The 19,081-nt window shown below is 34.3% G+C and overlaps 1 protein-coding gene across 2 annotated transcripts in view; it reads right to left on the bottom strand.

Moving 5' to 3' along the window:
- Positions 1-13,341: 13,341 nt before the first annotated feature.
- The window catches only part of DCHS2 (dachsous cadherin-related 2), a 220,318-nt gene continuing 214,578 nt past the window's right edge, over positions 13,342-19,081 (bottom strand). The window contains exons 19-20 of one of the 2 annotated variants that reach the window (XM_063107351.1): positions 18,703-18,835; positions 13,342-16,934 (exon numbers count right to left, since the gene is read on the bottom strand). In XM_063107351.1, the coding sequence (XP_062963421.1) occupies positions 14,308-16,934; positions 18,703-18,835 (2,760 nt within the window). In that variant the 3' untranslated portion in view covers positions 13,342-14,307. The remainder of the gene's footprint in view (positions 16,935-18,702; positions 18,836-19,081) is intronic. The other variant, XM_063107352.1, reaches the window with a different exon arrangement.

Below are 19,081 nucleotides of genomic sequence, written 5' to 3' on the forward strand. Positions count from 1 at the left end.
TGTCCAGATAATACAAAGGCTCAGCTTTTTCCTGGGAAGACCATGGCAGCTAAATAATGACCTATTGCTATCCATACCAAACAAATCTCTTAAATTTGAATTGCTTTGGCGACATCAACATAGCTCTTATTTATTCATTTTTACATAAGCAAGTAAAAATGTAGACACAGTTGGGAAATCAAGGACTCAGCTTCCAATAAATGCAATTAAGGATGCAACAAAACTACACTTAATTATGACATTGGACTACGACATGATCATTCCGTGTGCTTTCTACGGGTCACTTGCCAATTAGAAAATGCCATATCACATTCATCACAGAAACAAGGGGCTCGTTTGCTCAAAATTAAAATGTGTATTTTCAAAAAGCTGGGAGTTCTCAGGTTCTGTGGTTCACCTCAATAATGTTGTAGAACTGCATGATTGCATTCACTCTACTGGCATTCTTTGTAACATGAAAGAAAAGAAAAATCATTGGCAGAGGATGCTGATGAAAGCATACCGCCTAAAAAATTTTCCACGACATTTGAATACCTAAAGATTTATTGCCCCAGTTTGCATGAGAAAAGCATTCTCTTTTAGAAGACAAATTAATTTTTCTAAGTTCGAAGTTTGAGTGTGAACTTAGATGCAGCCGTGTTTTTAAACTCCTTGTGTGATATTGGTGCTTGTAACCAGTATTATATTTTTCTAATTTAAAAATATTACTAACAAACCAGCTCTGTGAAAGCTTAGTATTTTGCTAGATTTGCTACAGATTTTTAAAAGTGATAAAATATTACAACCACATTTGAAGACCCTATGCCTCTCTCTTTCCAATGGTAAGCACCATTGTGAATTTATTGTTCTTAGGCATGTATTTATGCTAATACCACATATTTACTACATGTGTATCTATTGGTAAAGAATTTATATAGCATTGTTTTGCACACTTTAAACTTTATGTAAATGGTATAGTACAGTATATGTTACTCTGCAATATATTTTAAAGGCATATACATGTTGATACAAATAACTCTAGCTCATTCAGTTTAGTTTCTGTATAGCATTATGAATATGCCACAAATATTTATCAATGCTCCTTTTGAAGGACAGTTAGGTTGTTTCCAGTTTTTGCTTTTAGAAATAGTACTACAATAGCATTATCATACATGTCCTTCTATATTCAAGAGGGAGATTTTCTGTAAAGTATATATCTAGAAATGGAATTAGGTTAGCGATAGTATCTTCAACTTTACTAGATATGGCCAAATTGCTCTCCATAATGGTTATAACAACTGATTAGCAGTGTATGAAAACTGTGAAATTCCTACAAGTGTTGTCTAAAAGTTCCTAATTATAGTCTTGTCAACTTTTAGTATTATGAGATTTTTATATTTTTGCCAATCTGCTGGTATGTAATAGTGTATCTCACTGAGCATGTACATGTTTATTGACCATACACACTTCCATTTCTGTAACCTTCCTTTGTACATTTTTTCTATTAAGCTATCACTTTCTTATTAATTTATTATAAATTATGTACATTAAGCCTTCTTTTATGATATATATTGTGCATGTCTTTTTCTAGGTTATGGCTTTTTTATAACTTATTCATTGATATCTTTGTTTCAACACTAGTTTTTAATTTTAAAGTAATTATATTGATCAATCTTTTCTTGTGTTTGTGTGTTTTGTATCTTGTTTAATGAAGTCTTTCTTACTCTAAGGCCATACAGATATTCTTATATATTTTCTTTTCAAAATTTAAAATTTTCACTTTCATTTTGTATATGTGAGGAAAAGATTCAATTCCATTTTCTTTTTTATACAAATATTTTACTAATTTAACACCATTTATTAAATTCTCCACTCTCTCCTTATTTACTAGGCCATTTCCGCAACAAATTTTCATACATATACTTATTTCTAGGTCTCTCTAATCTATTTAATCTCTTCAAATCCTCCCATCCTTTCTTTTATCTTCAATGTTGTCTTCATTATTCTTGGGCCTTTGCTTGTCTTATGGATTTTTAAACAGTATTGTCCAATTCAACAAAAAACAACACTGGCCTTTTGATTGAACTGCATTGAGTTTATAGATGAATTCCTAGGGAATTATCATCTTTAAATTATTGAGTATTCCTTTTCACTCTATGTCTTAATTTAAATTGATCTTTTATTTTCTGCAATAATATTTTAAAAATTCTTCAAAAGGCTTTCAAAACGTTGTTAGATTTATTTTTAAGTACCTGTAGTTCTTGTTATTGTGAATAAGATTATGAGCTTTTCTTCTGTTACATTTCCAATTGGTATATAAAGATGTTAATAATATATTAATCATATTCACAAATTTTAGGAATTCTCTGTTGGTTCACATGTAGTACTACATTAATTAAAATAACTTAATTTTCTTAAATATACTTATTATTAATAATAATGACTACATTATTCTACATGCAATAATTACATGCAGAATTCTTGTCTGGACAGTGATATTGTCTGCAAATACAGACTGTTTTATCTTTCTCTTTCTGTATTTTGCTCCTCATTTCTTTTTTCTGGTCTTACTGCATTACATACAGCTACTAGTACACTTTTAAATAGTAATAAAACAGATTCTTCTATTATTTCTGACATTAATGGGAATGCTGATTCTAGAACCAGGTCTTATAATAAATTTCAAAGCCTCATGTCTCTCAGTAATATTAGGATATTGTAGGATAGCCAGTACCTAGTGGACAGATTGACTTAGTTCTTACTTGTGAGATTGAGTATTTTGTACTTCAGGTTCTCAAGTTCCTAGCTGGTCTGCAACCTATCTTTTCCCATCCTTTTGGGGGGCATGGAACAGACTTACCCAGTTCCTGGTTTTAAGCTCTTAGCCTAGTTACAGTCCCATCTTACATAAAACCTTTCTAATGCTTTCCTTGGTAAATGCAGAATATCCATGTTTACCATGCCTACTTGCTGAAGTATACCAAGCCCAGACTTCAGCTATGCACACTGCATTGAATTTCTGTTCATTTCTTGTCTGCTATCTTAGGAGATTTTTCTCTGGAGTATATACCTAGAAATGGGATTAACCAGTTTTGTAGGATAAGATCTCTTCAACTTTACTACATATTGCATGGAGATGATTATCTTGTTTTCTAACTTGGCTATGTCATTATTATTTTTATTTTTGCTTTAAGCATTTTGTCTCTTGCTGCTATTTGTCTGCAGTGGTAACTGAAGCAATGTTTCAGAGCCATTTTGGCCAGAAGTGTCAGCAATTACATTTTTAAAATAATTTTCTTTGTATGTAAGAAAAGGTGAGAATCAGAAAAATTATACTTATTATGTGTCTGTAGAATAATCCCTCAATTATGAATTGACTATGACCATAGATTCTAACACAAGGAAAACTATCTGTTCAATTGTCATAGGGCTTATTTGTCATTTTTTGAACATGATCTGAACATATTAAAAAAAATCTTTTAAGGGGGGCCAATATAAGTTTATCATTAAACGAAGTTTAAACATTCTTAAGGAGCTTTCAAGTATGAGGTGATGTGGTGAAGGGGTTAAAGAGCTTCTAGTCATCCCACTGAGTTGGATTCCAGGCTCCACCCATTACTGGTTCATTAAGCCATGATTTCCTTACTGGTTAAATAGGCCATATTAGTATCTACCCTGAAGGGTTATTTTGAAGATTAAACAAAATTGTATTACACATAAAACATTTAGCACAATACCTGGCACATAATAAATTTAACTCTCAATAAAATTTGGCTGGTATTTATTTAAGATCACAAAGGTAAATATAGTTCCCTTTTATATGACATCTAATGTGACAATAATCTGAAGTCTTGTATTTTCATTACTTTCAATTTGTTCATAAAATTGACTGCATATGCTTTCTGTAATTAATGTGTAGTACAGGGATTTTCCAGTATTTTTAGATAAGAAATAGAAACGATACTTTTGTATAAATGAAATTGGAAAATGTAAAACTTTACAAAGTAACCAAAGTCCATTTGCCTTTGTCTCATTTTTGAGGACTACTTGAATGTTCTAACAACAGGCAATTTCTATTACATTAGCTGAAAAGAAAAATGAATGACAGATAAGAAATGACAAAAAAAGGAAATGAGGCAATTAAAAATTAAAAATAAAACGCCAGGTTTAAAGACCACAAGAAGATTAAATTACTAACATTATAAGGCTTTAACCTTCTGCTTAGTGTGCAAACAAACTCTGAGAAACACACTTAAAACTGGTGAATTCATGGTTTATCCAGTAAGGTATATTTACAAAGTAGTTTTATAAGTGAACACGCAATGTGAAAAATAGCACCTAATTCATGGTGTTATGTGACAGACATCTGTTCCTTTCAGGAATTGGCCTTTCTCCACCAGGTGTTTAGCAATCACATGGCCCAACCTCTCTACCTCAAGGTTGGCATGGGGCAGAGAACCCATCCTTCTGAACACTCTGACTGGTTTACAGCTGTTTTTTTTTTTTTTTTCTTTTTTGTTGTTGTTGTTATGTAATATGTTTTTCAGTAAAATTTATCACCAATTTTCCTATTGCTTCTGGATTTTAAGTCTTATTAAAAATTATTTTATTTACTTGTATTTATTTGTATAGTTTATCCTGGTCTGTGGTATGAAGAATAGATCCGTTTAATCTGTTTTTACGTATCACTCTGCAGTTACCCCAAACCTACTTATTAAAATTTTTTTCTTCACTAATTTGATGTGCTGCCTTTATCATGTTATATTTCTACAGGCACTCAGTTCTCTGAAGATATATCATTTCTCTTTGAATAATTCTAATAATTTTTCCTTTTGTTTTATAGAAATTTTACTGTGATGTACTTAGTTTTCTCTTTAGTTATCATGTTTGGGGTTTGTAGTACTTTTAGAACAGCAATTTATTGCCAGTTTTGGAAGATTCTCAGCCACCATCTTTTCAAATATTGCTTCCGATCCATTGTCTCCATTCTACTTTTGTGATTCCAATTACACATGTTAGACCTTTTTGTCTTGTTTCACTCATCTCTTGTTCTCTTTTCAGTATTTTCCAACTATCTCTCCATGTTTCAGTTTGTGTATTTTCTTTTGATATATCTTCTAATTTACTAATCCCCTCTGCATCTATGTCTAATCTGATGTAAAAATATTTATTGAGTTCTTAATTTGAGTTCTTGTATTTTAATAGCTTTATTGAGAAATAATTCATGTATCATACAATTCACCTATTTAAAGTGAACAATTCAATGGTTTTTAGTATATTCACAGAGTTTAAAAACCATAATCAATTTTAGAACATTTTCATCACCAAAATGAAACCCCATACACATCAGCAATCATTCCCCATCTTCCTCTAACTCCCCCAGTCCTAGGTCCCACTAATCTACTTTCTGTGTCTATATAGTGTATTTGCCTGTTCAGGACATTTCATATAAACAGAATCATACAATATGTGGACTTTTGTAACTGGATTCTTTCACTAAACATAATGTTTTCAAGTTCCTCTATGCTGTAGAATTTGTCAGTACTTCATTTTTTTCTTTTTGCTTAATAATATTCCATTTCATGGATATACCACATTTGGTTTATTTATTTATCAGTTAATTGACATTTGAGTTGTTTCGATTTTTTAACCATTATGAATAATGTTGCTATGAACATTCCTGAATAAGTTTTTGTGAGAACATAACTTTTATTTTTATACCTAGGAATGAAACTGCTGGGTAATATAATAACTCTATGTTTATCTTTTTGAGGAACTCCTGGACAGTTTTCATACAGACTGTACCAGTTTACATTCTCATCAGCAATATATGAGAGTTCCAATTTCTCCACGTCATCACCAACACTTGTTATTATCTGATTTATTTTTATTATAGCTATCTTAGTAGGTGTAAAGTGGCAGTTATACAAGCATACTTCAAAAAGTTCATGGAAAAATAGAATTAAAGATAATATGAATCTTTTCACAAACTTTTTGAAGTACCCTCACATTTTACCGTTTAAAATTTTCTTTTCATTTTTTTAAAAAATAGTTTCGAGTTCTATCCTGAAATTCTAAATTCTTCATTATGGCATCTAATTTCTTAAAAGTCCACATGAGATAATGACAATATATGAATCTTCTATGTGTCTGTTTCTATTTTACACACACACACACACACACACACACACATCTTTGGTCATGTGGCCTTTTCCTTAATATACCTAGCAATTTTGGATCATTGGATATTTTTATGAATAATCACAATGCTCTGAATGATTTTATCTACTATGGAGGACTAAATATTACTTTTGGTAAGAGTTAGAGGAAGGACAGATCACCATACTCAAACAGGTAACTGCTTTTATTCAAAACTTGTCTACATACTTTGTGAAAGCTTGTCTTTTCTGGCTTATCTTTACTTCTGAAGTGTAGCTTTCTGGAATTTCTAATTTATATGCTTGTGCATTTACCAAAACACTTCTTCCTTGGTAGGACTTTAACTCTGATTTTTGTCTCCATAAAATTGCCAGTAGCTCTGTTTAGCTTCTCACCCTTGCAGTTGACATTTCCTGCTCAGCCTTGAGGAGTTTAGAGGCACAGTATATCAGGTTTACCTCTCTGTGCTTCTGTTCTCTCTAAGATCATGGTTGCTCAAGTCTTTACTGCATTAGTAGTTCTGTGATGCCTTACACACAAGCACATGCACAAACTGTCTCTTTTTTCTTCTTTTTCTCCTCCCCCTCCTCCTCCCCCTCTTCCTTCTCCTCCTCTTCATTATTATTATTGTTATCATCCAGCTTTTGTACTTATTCTCAGCAAGAGAGTTGGTATACAACAAGCTCATCCATCATTACAGGAAGTCTTGGATGCACTTGGGTCCATTTCTGGATCTTCTATTCTGTTCCATTAGTCTATCTAGACAGTCACCAATGCCACTCTATTTTAATTATAGAGGCTTTATGACACCTTTTTTATCTGATAGTGTTGGTGCATGTATATGCATCTGCACATGTGTGCATATGCAAATACACATACACACACACAGAGCTTATTTTTTTCAGTGTTTCCTAGCTATTCTTGCTTGTTTATTCTTCCAAATACATGGTTTAAACAAGTTAATTAAATCCAGAAAAAAAAATTGGCATTTAGTTTTGGATCAAGTTAAATTTATAAATTTACTTACGAACAATTGACATTTTTCTAACAATAAGTTTCTCTTTTCAAAAACATCTATTCAAATTTATTCTGTATCCTACAAGAGATATTATAATTTTCCTCATATAGAGATTGGGCATTTTTGTTGTTGTTAAGTTTTTGCTTAGACTTTTTGTTCTATCACAAGTGGAGTCTTCATTTTTATTCATCCTCTGACTGGTTATTGTTCATATATGTAAAGGGTGTTGATGTGCTTTGTTGCATATTAGTTTTATATCTTGCAACTTTACTGAATTTTTTTATTGTTCATAATAGTTTTCAACAATTATTTTGAGTTTTCCAGAAATATGATATAGTTTACAAATAGAGATAGATTCTTTCAAACTCTCATATTTCTAATTGCTATCTTGTTTGATTGTATGAACGAATTTCAACAACATAATATTAAATTTTGGTGGAGATACTGGGCATATTTTCTGGTACTTGTCTTGCCAGAGAGGCTGTAGAGTATCTCCATTAGGGAAGATCTGGCTTTTGGGTTAGATATCCTTTTAAAGAAGTATCTGTTAATACTTCTTTACATGAACAGATGTTGGATTTTGTTGAGTGACTTTTTGTACTTTAAGAAAATGTTCATATTGGTTTTTCTCCATAGCTCTATTAATATGAATTGCACTGGTTGATTTCTTAATATTGAATCAACTTTGTATTTCTGAAATATATTCCCCATGTTATGGTGTATTATCTTTTAATGTGCTATGAATTCTTTTTACTAATATTTTATGTGAGGATTTTGCATACCTATTTACAAGTGGGAATAGGTTGTTTTCTGTTTTGTGCAATATTTGTTCAGGTTTTGATATAAATTATTCAATTCATTAAAAAAATTTCTCTTTTTGACCTCTTGGTCAGTGTCCCAGGTATCAGTTGTGGGATCTTTTTCTTTTCTCTGTCTACACTTACTCCTAAATGATCTCATCCAATGTCACGGCTTTAAATATTCATACCATCCATATTCTGATGACTCCAAAATTTCTCTCTATAGCCCTAAACTTTCCTGAACCTTAGGATCATTTCTAACATTCTCCATGTTCTACATCCAGTCCCTTATCAAGAACAAGCATCTCTACCTCCTACATGTCCTTGCTCTGATCACTTTCACCTGTAACACCCAGGCCAAGCTACAATCGTCACCAGCTACGCACTGTAAGAGCCAGTTAGCTGGTGTCTTATTACTGTACCAACCTCCTTCCCACCCCTGCCTCGGTCTATTTTCTACGAAGTAGCTAGTTATCCTTTAACAGTATAAAACAGACAATGTCATACCTCTGTGCAAAAACCATCAATGACTTTCCATCACCCTTGGAGCAAAATCTGAAGCCTTTTACCACACAGCCTATAAGGTCCTATATAATCTGAACCTAGTTACCTGCATGACGTTATTTCCTACTCCTCTTCCTCTCATAGCTTGTTCTTGGCCATGCTGGCTTTATAGTGTCCCAAACACTCCACGTGGCTTCTGTTCTTTGCTGACACATGTACCTTTAATGCATGGTTCATCTGCTTCATTCAGTTCAAATTGCATCATATTAGAAATACTTCACTAAACTGTTTAATCTAAATAGCACTGCTGATTCTCCTATAACCTTGCCAATCTCTTCCATTTTTCCTTTATATCCTTTAGTTTTCTTTATAACACTTACCATTATTTGAAAGCGTATTTTTATTGTTATTTCCCTCAATAAAATGTTAGTTCTGTAAGTCCACTAGCTTTAGCTGTTCTGTTTGCTCCTGTATCTGCAGTGCCCACATCCATGCCTTATCCACAATAAGGACTAAGTAAGTATACTTGTTTAAATCTATGAAATATTTTCCAATTATATTTCTTATGAGTTGTTACAGTACTTTTTTGGTCATAAGTTCAAATCTATCACTCTACCTTTGGTTTTATATTTAAAAAAGACTTTTCTCATCTTTATTCTGTTTTTATTCCAGTTCTTATGGTTTCATTTTAACTTTTCCTCATTAATCCAACTACATTTCATTTTCGTTTATGGTGTGAGGGGAAATACAGTCATGCATTGCTTAACAACGGGGATACATTCTGTGCAATGCATCACTAGGCCATATTGTCATTGTGTGACCATTATAGAGTGTCCTCACACAAACCTAGATGGTAAAGCCTACTACACACCTAGGCTATATGGTATAGCCTATTGCTCCAATCACTGTCTTAAATGCAATCTGTTGTTGGTGGACATGTCATTATGCAGTGCATAACTGTGACTTCATATTTACCCTCTCCCTTAATTCCTCATCATGTACTTTTAAAATAAACTGTACTTGTTTAAAATGTTACCTTTAACACTCACTATTTGCAAATACAGAATATCTCTCATAAATTCCTCATACTGTTTTTGCTTTAGATTTTAACAAATTTTGATGCAAACATGCTGAACTGCATTCTTTTCTCATACTGATAGAACTTCATTCTGCTAGCCATAGGACATTTATGGTTTATTACAGGATCTGAAATTAAATTAAACCAATGTTCTTAGTCATGTCATGTTGTTGTCTCAAACAATATGCTTTGAATGTCATATATAGCTTGTTTCTGCTATGTCTAAAACTCGCAAGGTATAGGAAGGGAGAGAGAAACAGAAAACAAGCCAGATTGCAGAAGAAATTTCTGATCCTCTGTCTTTTCTAAGATATTCTTTAATACTTTGGTAGGATATTTGCACTTCCTTTCTCTCTGCTCTGAGATTGGCCAAAATCACATAACTGTGTTAGGATTCTTACCTAAAGAGTTCAAGGCCTGTGTATCACACCCTCACATTATAGCACCCTCTGTCCCATACACACATGTACTCATTCATTCTGAAAACCATCTGTACTTCATAATACAAGTGGAGACCAGGCCTTTGCCCTGAGGGTTTACTATCTAACAATGAAATCCATTTATTTAGTTTTCTAACCAAAATAATGCTTCTCATTCAAGAGATGTACTTGTGCATCTGCTATTTATTTGGCATGCCTTCCCCTCTCTGTTACTCACTTTACAGTTTTGGTTTAGCAAATGCATTGGGTGAAATGAGTCAAGTTGTGTAGACCAAAACAGTAGCAAGTGCTAATTGTCATCAAATAGCCAAGTGCTGAGTTTATGAGAGAAAGGTATAGTTTGATAGTCCAGCCATCTGGGGCTGGATCTTTCTCCAATTGTCATAATTCTACTTCTGATAGATAAATTTCTTTGATCTATATGGAATCAAAATAAGTTATGTCACTAGAATTCAAATAAAATTGACAATGTTTGAGAATAAGCTATCAACTATGCCCAGTGGCTTATATCATTGTTTAAAAGTTCTATAAAATGTAATAGTTTAATATAAAATCACAGCTATCAAGCAAGTACCCATTTTTTAAAAAAGGACATGCTACCAGGAAAAAAGACTAGATTCTAAAATTCTATATTCTGTCCCAACAGCTTTCTAAACCTCCATCTACTTGGTTATATCTGCAAAGTCAACTACTTAAAATTGTGGCACTCTCAATGCCAAAGTTATTATTCTCAAAGTGAGAATGGAAAGTAAGGTGATCATTCCTACTTGTTCTTTTTGAAATTCACCAAAAAAAAAAAAAAAAAATTACAATGAATGCAAGTTTTCATGGTCAAATATATTCTAGTTTATTGTCACCTAGTTTTAGGTTCACAACTTGATAAATCTAAATTGTCTGACAATGGAGAGACTTGAGAGGAACAGAAAGGAGAAGAGTGATCCATTAAAGGGATGACGCTTTGAAGGGCAGTAACCGAGCAAATCTGCACACATTAAAAATTCCTTCTACCAGTCCATACCCATCTGCCTTCTTTCATCTCTTTAACTGTGTCCTAAACTGTTTCTTTTCAGATTTAATCTTCTTTTTTTCTCTTTCATTCCTCATTCTTTCCTGCCCCTTGCCCTGTCCCTTCACTCCTTCCATCTCTCTAGTGGGCAAAAACTCACACTGGAAGACCTCGGTTTTAATCCTCAGCAAAGCTTCTGCAACTCCACTGATCCTGATATTCCTCTTGTACAGAATAATCCTCCATTCTAACTCTCCTCGGCAAGGACCAAACAGATGGCTGTATACTTTTGAGCTCAAGTAAAACATGCTGTGAAAATAAACCCAGTGACCTTATCTATAATATCACATGAAAATCCACTGACTGTAATCATTCCATGTAGTCCATTGCTTCGAAGTGGATCATTGTCTTAGATCCTTAGTTATGTCTTGCTTTTTTAACTTAAAGTTAAGATATATGTAAAATGGCAAAACAAAACTGAACTTACAAAGTGTATGTTTGTATGTAAAGAACATTAAAATTAATAATTAATTTTCATTACTATATCTAGAAAATAGAGCAAAGAGGGTTCTGAGGGTAAAGGTGCTGAGAAACACTAATCCTGTTTCAAATGGACATCTATTATAGACTAAATGTGTATACATGTAGGCAGCCAGTAGTATGTAGTGTTTTAATATTTAAAAAAAACAGTTAAATGATCAAATCCATAAAGATACAGCATTTTCCCCTTTCTTTGCCTAGGAATCTGTTTTGGAAGCCAATTCAATGATTACTCCTAGGACATGGAATTTTGATATCCATTTGATACTAATTTACACCAGTATTTTTAAGTCTGCCAACAAGAAAGTCCAGAATTTCAGGCAGCCAAAATTCCATGAGACAACTGTCTTTTATTTTATAGCTTATGAATTTGGGGTTTAATATGATTTTCCACTAACAAGTTCTGTACCCCCTCCAGAGTGCTAAAGCCAGTGTGTAGATCAGCAAAGTAACACAGAACACATGAGTCAAGTTAATATTAAACTTGAAGGAAAACTGTACAAATTATATTGTTTACTTAGGAAAAAAGTACTCTAGTTGAAAGGGCTGCAATATGATTTATTGCAAACATTTAACCAGCATGATCACGTTTTTACCCTCAATTCCACTTGTAGCAGTTGTTTAATGGTGTTGTGGTGATGGATACAGTATTAATAAAGCCATCAACTGAAAATTCTCTAAATATTGATAGGGAGCTCTAAAGACTTTGTGTCTTCTATTTTCATGAAATGGCTACAAAAAGTGCAGAATCATGTCCAGAATGAAAAATCACAGGCAAATACCGCAGAGAAGAGTTAGATAAATAACCCTTCTTAAGCATAAGTAAATGAAGAACCCATTGAATTAAAAATGACAAAATGTTCTTGGTTTCCAGAATAATTGTGTTGCAAAACCAAACTTCCATACATAATTAGAAAAACAATAGTGTAGAATTTCTTCCTATGCTCAAAGCAATTTTAAAAGAGTTAAAGAGATAATAAATATTGGAACACAAATGATTAAATGTATTTTTTACAAAAGTCATGAATCCTTCTTCCCCAGATGCCATGAAGAAAAGGGGAAACATATATCAGTCTTACAATATTTCAGTGTTTCACACCTTCATGACCTTCTCTAGGATTCCAGGCTAGTCCAAAACCTTCATGTTTCATACCATTCCGAATGTGGTTTGATACACTTGTTCCCAATTTGAGCCACCAAAGATATGTAATAGATACTAGCAGCATAAAAAGCCACAGAATTATTTATCTGCAAAACTCAACACCAAACACTGCACCCTACAATGTATTTCAGTAAAGAGAATTTATCTCACATAATTGCACAGATGAATCCATGGAAAAAAATAAAGGAATTATTTCTGTAGCAGAAGCCCACCCGAACTACTAAGAAAACCATACCAGATGCCCTTTAGATATCACATTAGAATTCCTAAGCTGTTATCCTACAACCTGGTCATGTTGCCTACCATGGGAAAATGACTCCTGGACCGTTATCATCAGGATGCACTCTGCCTTCCTGGAAGGGATAAGAATCTTTGATGGATTCTCAGGCTCATAGAGAGAAGGACGTATCATTATATGTGAGCACCCTACCATATTATTATATTTCCGAAACAGTAACTGTACAAAACAGAATTATTTTAACCATGTTGCCAAACTGCTCCATCTAATAACAGTTAAAGCTAAACATGACTACGAGCAAATGGACATCTAATGTTAACTAGATGACATCTTGTCTTAAATTTTTATAGTAGAAACATTTATATAAAAAAACTTCATTTAAAAATATATTGCTAAATTACTCTATGAAATTAATAAATAGATAAGAACACAAACTTTATCTACACAAACTTTAACAACTGACATTGAGTGGATAAATTATTTCATACCAAAAGTTATGGTATCTAGGAGAAAATCAAATGAAGACATTTCTATAAATTAATCTTTGAAGCTTAATGTCTGTACCCATACCATGTTTATAAGACAGAGCACTGAAAAAAATCATCATTCTATTTGAAAAGAAAGTCATGAAATGTGTCTCCAGTGGTAGCCAACCATGTAAGTTGCTACTATCAATCCTAGTGCTTTATCAGGACATGCATTTCTGGTTCATTTAATCAGGAATTATTATCTTACTTGTTTCTTCCTGTTGGCACAGAATTATGGAAAATTTTATTCTTAATGTCTCATTAGATTTCCAAAAGACACTACATTGAAATTCCAATTACGGCTAAACTGCACAAGTGTGGTATATGGGGAAAGGGGAGAAATGCTTCTCTCCATATATCAGATCCACAGACTGTCATTTTTTCTTAAAACTTAAATTTATTCCTCCAGATTTTTCCTCCCCATTACTTTCTGTCTAAACTCATTCCCTATTCAGCCTTGACTAATATATATACAACAGTGTAATCACCAGTAACGTGACTAGAGGGCACTATACTTTATTTCCACTTATTTTCATACAAACATTCTGACAGTCAATTAAGTTGACTGTGTCCTTTGGAAATCTAATAATTAGAAAACCAGGTGTGACAATACACACAACTTTGATACACACAAATGTAAGTCCTGAGAGAAAAACATAAAGGTTAAAAGAGGAAATAACTTCTTATTAAGGCTGGAAGAAATTGGAGAAACTTGAATGAGGTGGTTTTAAAAAACCCAACTAAATAATGTCACTTGATTTTAAATAAGAATGAACCCAGTCTCGAGCTTGCTTGAGAGTGTTCTGGTCACTCATTGTTGACCAATGGTCAGCAGGTGCTAGGCATCACCATTGTTTTATATTTGAACTTCATCTTCTGCTTTCAGTTCATGGCACGTACCACTTACATGCATTCCTAATAATTCTCCATCTGACAACAGTGGAGACATGGCAGGAGTCTGCATGGTCAATAGGGAAAGAGCTGGAGAAAAACTGGGAGTCATGGCTTCTGGCAGAGAACCGAGATGGTAGACAATGGGGGAGCGTGGGTGTTTCTGAAGTAGCTGCCCTGGGTTTATGGCTGGCATTCTTGGTGGAACTGCTTTAATCCCAGGCTGGGCCACTGCTGTTATCAAAGGTGGTGGAAAAACAAAAGATTTCCTCTCTTTTGGAATGCCAGGCATATGTAAATATTCATCCTTTAGTTTTGCAATATCATTAAATACTGAGGCAAGAGGCTGGAACTTAGGTTCCCAACTGAGGAGATTATCCCAGTTGTAGCTGCCTCTTACATCATAATCAGAGGTTGTCTGAGTTGAAAGGGTTGCATGTCTTGCTTCCTGATCACCTGAAATAAAGACAGACTCTCTTCTGACACCAGCCAGGATGCTCTCTTTTGCCTCTCTCTTCTGAAGTGTCTGGAGCAACACATTATTCTGAACATAGGTTATGCTGCAGCCTTCCTCTTGATCTCCTTCCTCTAAGGCATGGCTAGCTTCTGCTGTTTCAGCAGTGACCATCACATCGGTTTCCCCAGACAAGCAAGAGAGCTGGTCCGAGTCCCTTGGGATTCCAGAGTCTGGCACCCTGGACTCCCGATCACTCAGAGCTGAATCCAAGTCCTTCCTGTAGGGATGCTCATTTATCCTCTGGATTTCCTTATCTTCTGCAGTTTCTCCATCCACAGAACAGTGGCCACTGGAGCTTGAGTGCCTATACAGATTGACAATGTCCTTCTCCATAATACTTATTAAACTCAGCCATTCAGGTGTGGAGTCCTTGAGCACAGCCTCATTACCACAGTCCTCACTTTTCTGGAAGGCGCTGAGCATGCTGGCATCCCTGGTCAGTCTCAAATTGATATCTAAAGACGATGAAGTTTTCTTGTCCTCATAATTGTTTACTGTGTCTTTTTGTTTATGTCTTAAAATCAGTACAATAAAAATGCAGATGAGTAACAGAAACACCAAAAAGGAGACCACGAGGCTGATTGAAAAGCTGCTGGTGGATACTGCTGAGTGTTTTCCTTCAGAGAAAAAAGACACATTCACAAAAACAGTGCAAGAGGAAAACTTGGAGTCTGGTTTGGGGCTGTGAGCGATTATTTGCATTTCAATGGTGTCTTCTTTGCTGACTTGACTTTTTACTAGGGGAAGGGCTCTAGTCAAATAAATATTTCCATTAGTTTTATTTACTGAAAAGAAAGGAGATGAAGTTCCGAGAGAGTAAAGGATGACTCCATCAATACCAGCATCTGCATCTGAGGCTTCCACTCTGCCAATCAACTGTCTTACTTTATTCCCTTTGGGAAGGTTGAAAAAATATTGATCTTGAGTGAAAATGGGTTCAAATTCATCTATCCCTTCAATATCCACCCAAACCATCAAGGAGGCTGATGAGTCACCTTTGTCTTTGGCCTGAACTATGAAGCAGTATTTATTGCCATTTTCATAGTCAAGTATTTGCTTAGCATGAATAGCCCCTGTTAAAGGGTCAATGAGGAAGAGATCATGATCGAAAGGCATTCCATGAGTGATAAAACAGGGTGATAAAATAGAGTAGGTCAATTCTCCATAAGGACCTGCATCGAAATCCAAAGCATTTACAGAACATATGGTGGAGGAAACAGGAAGATTTTCAGGAACAACACAGCTGAATCTGGAAAACATAAACTGAGGTGCATGGTCATTGTCGTCCAGGACATTGACAAACACAACTGCAAAAGAAAAATGTTTCCTTTCTTCATCTGAAGCTTGGACCGTTAAAGTGAATTTTATCATTTCTTCATAATCCAGAGGTTTAATCAAATAAAGAACTCCAGTTTTTTCTTCTAAGTGAAAATGTCCCTTCTCGTTTCCAGAGATTATGTGGTAGATGATTTCTGCATGTGACCCCAGGTCACAGTCATTTGCTGAGACCACAGTGATGTGACTCCCTGGAGGGGTGCTTTCCTTGACATGGGCATGATATTTCAGACTGCTGAATACAGGGGGATTGTCATTGACATCGACTACTTCTATGGATACCATGGTTGTGGAACTCAAGAGAGGGCAGCCATGGTCCGATGCTAGAATGACAAGCTGATATCTGGCAGTGGTTTCTCTGTCTAGACTGTGAAACAACACAAGATAGCCAACTTGCTTGTAAGGATGCTCTGAAGGAATGAAACTAGTTTCCACGTGGAAATTGTTCTGTGAATTACCACCGATGATGGAATATTCAACATAGGTGTTTTCGTGGGTCCAATCACGGTCAATGGTTGAAAATGTGACAAGCGTGCTTCCGATCTGAGCATCTTCACTCAAGCTAAGATTGTAGTGTTCTACTGTGAACTCAGGGGCATGATTGTTCACATCTTGTATTTCTATCTCCACTAATGTTACAGCTCTCAGGTCAGGAATTCCACCATCACTGGCTTCCACAAGAAATCGAATTGTTGATCTTTTATCCAGAAGTAACACAGGATTGATAGTAAATATTGTACCTGAAATACAAGACATAGCACTTCAATACTGTGAAATTAAATTTTTATGATCCATTTACTAAGAAAATGTCTATTGAGTATCTACTAATGTGTTTAGTTCTTTGTTAGATTTGTTATTTAAGTCACAACCCAGAATAACTCTAAATAGAAAAGCAAAATTATTATATTTATATTTTCATAACACTTAAGATCCAGAAATAATATTCATGGTGTTCACTCTATGGAAATACGTGTACTGCTTGAGGGTGCCTTTGCCACAAATTTCTCTGAATTTCATTTTTTGTACAGTAAGTTGTTCCATTACTATTTTTTTAAATGTATTTTTGTTTGTAAATTTATACCCCATTCTACCACCCATAATCATATGTACAGAGATATTCTGGCATAAAGATATTTATTCTGGAAATACTGGTTGACACTCACTTTAGCCAAATGAAAGCAGTAAATATGATAATGAAGAGTCAAAACTATTGCTTCATTTTAGTGATGTCTTTCCTAAAGCTCATGGTTAATTCAGCAAGTTGATTTTTCCTTTATTGATAAAATATATTTAATATATTTTACTATATTAAACATCGAAATATATACTTTTTAAAAATATGTATGCTACAACATTTTTCTAAGATAAATGTATTTTAAGTATGGTCGCTAAAAAAGAATACAGAATGCTGACATTGAAATGCCACATTTCAGAGTCACACCACAAATTAAGTTGCCCTGATAACATTTAATGTCTTAAAAATATTCTAGTCTCCAGAGAATGTAGTTGAGGGGGGCGGGGAGAGAGGAGAGAGAGAAGAAAAGGAAAGTTCCAGACATGTTTATATTCATACAGTAGCCATTTGTCCACAGGCTATGGGGCAAAGTTACCTACTTCTGCCTTTATAAAACTCCGTGGGTCTCATATTGGTATTGGGGGACTAAATTCTCCTTTCAGGTAATCCTAAGGTTAATTTTTAAATCGGCTCTCACTTGTGAAATGAAGCCATGGTGCGTAGAGATGGGGAACACGCAGTGCAATGCGTCCCAAGCCGTGTTCTTTTCTAGAGCGTGCTCTGCTAGGAACATTGTTTTTCTAATTATTCACCTTTTTCAAATTTAGTTTTTAGTGTCCACTGACTGTTAAACTTCCTCTACACACTGCTTAACTATTCTAATCTGGAATCAATTGCCTGAATGCATTTCACAACCACAAATGTCTTGCTCTCTGATAAAAAAAAAAAACCCAAAAAGTCTTAGAAGATATCAAATAAACCAGAACACCACAATGGTTTTTACTTAGTAGAGATGCTTGAATAATTTTCCTTTTTTGATTATTCTTGTCCTTATTGAACATATGATGGTATTACTTAATTCTTTTGTACTTGGCTTGGAAAAAAAGCTGCCAAACTCTCTAATGTGAAGTCTTCAGTACTAAAGTAATCCCTTCAACATCATTTTGATTCTTGTTGAGGCCTGAGATAATTGCCTGAACTATGCTTGATTGGGTGGATGAAATAGGTATTTATTATACTGGGGTCTCTGAATTTCTGAGCATTTACCAGTATTTAACCAATGCCTTTTGGTTTCTGGCCACTGAGATGGTGGAGAAGAGGAATAACACTGGCTTTTGCTATTGTAGCATTTGACATGAAGAGAAATAGGGTGGTGCCTGTGATGCCAGGGAGTTGAGGTGGGGACTATTTTAGGAGCATTTGTTAAGGATTATTTTAGGTTTCCATCCTGTACCTAAAAATTACATGCACTAAAGCCACTATAAGTAACTCACCATTCATAGGATCGATGGAGAATTCCTTAGAAGAGGAAAGGATTCTATAAGAAATGTTCTCGTTGCTTTCTAAGTCTGTGGCTGATACAGTCAACACTGAATACCCCACAGGTACTGATTCAGGAACTGTGACCTGAGGGAAAAAGAGGAAAAAGACATTGTACTTAAATACTGAAGAGGCTTACACCAACAGGGCCAGAACGTGAGGTCATTTTATTCAGTTTGATTATGGAAATGACACAATACATACTGACTTTCTTAGACATATTAATTTATAGAGTTGGCATATTGAAAAGATTGTATTGATAGTCCTTGGATTCAGAATAAAATACAAAAATTAAAACAAAAATTTCATCCAGTTTTAATTTTTATTATGAAA

The sequence above is a fragment of the Cynocephalus volans genome, chromosome 9 (assembly GCF_027409185.1).
Source record: "Cynocephalus volans isolate mCynVol1 chromosome 9, mCynVol1.pri, whole genome shotgun sequence".
NCBI classification, from domain to species: domain Eukaryota; kingdom Metazoa; phylum Chordata; class Mammalia; order Dermoptera; family Cynocephalidae; genus Cynocephalus; species Cynocephalus volans.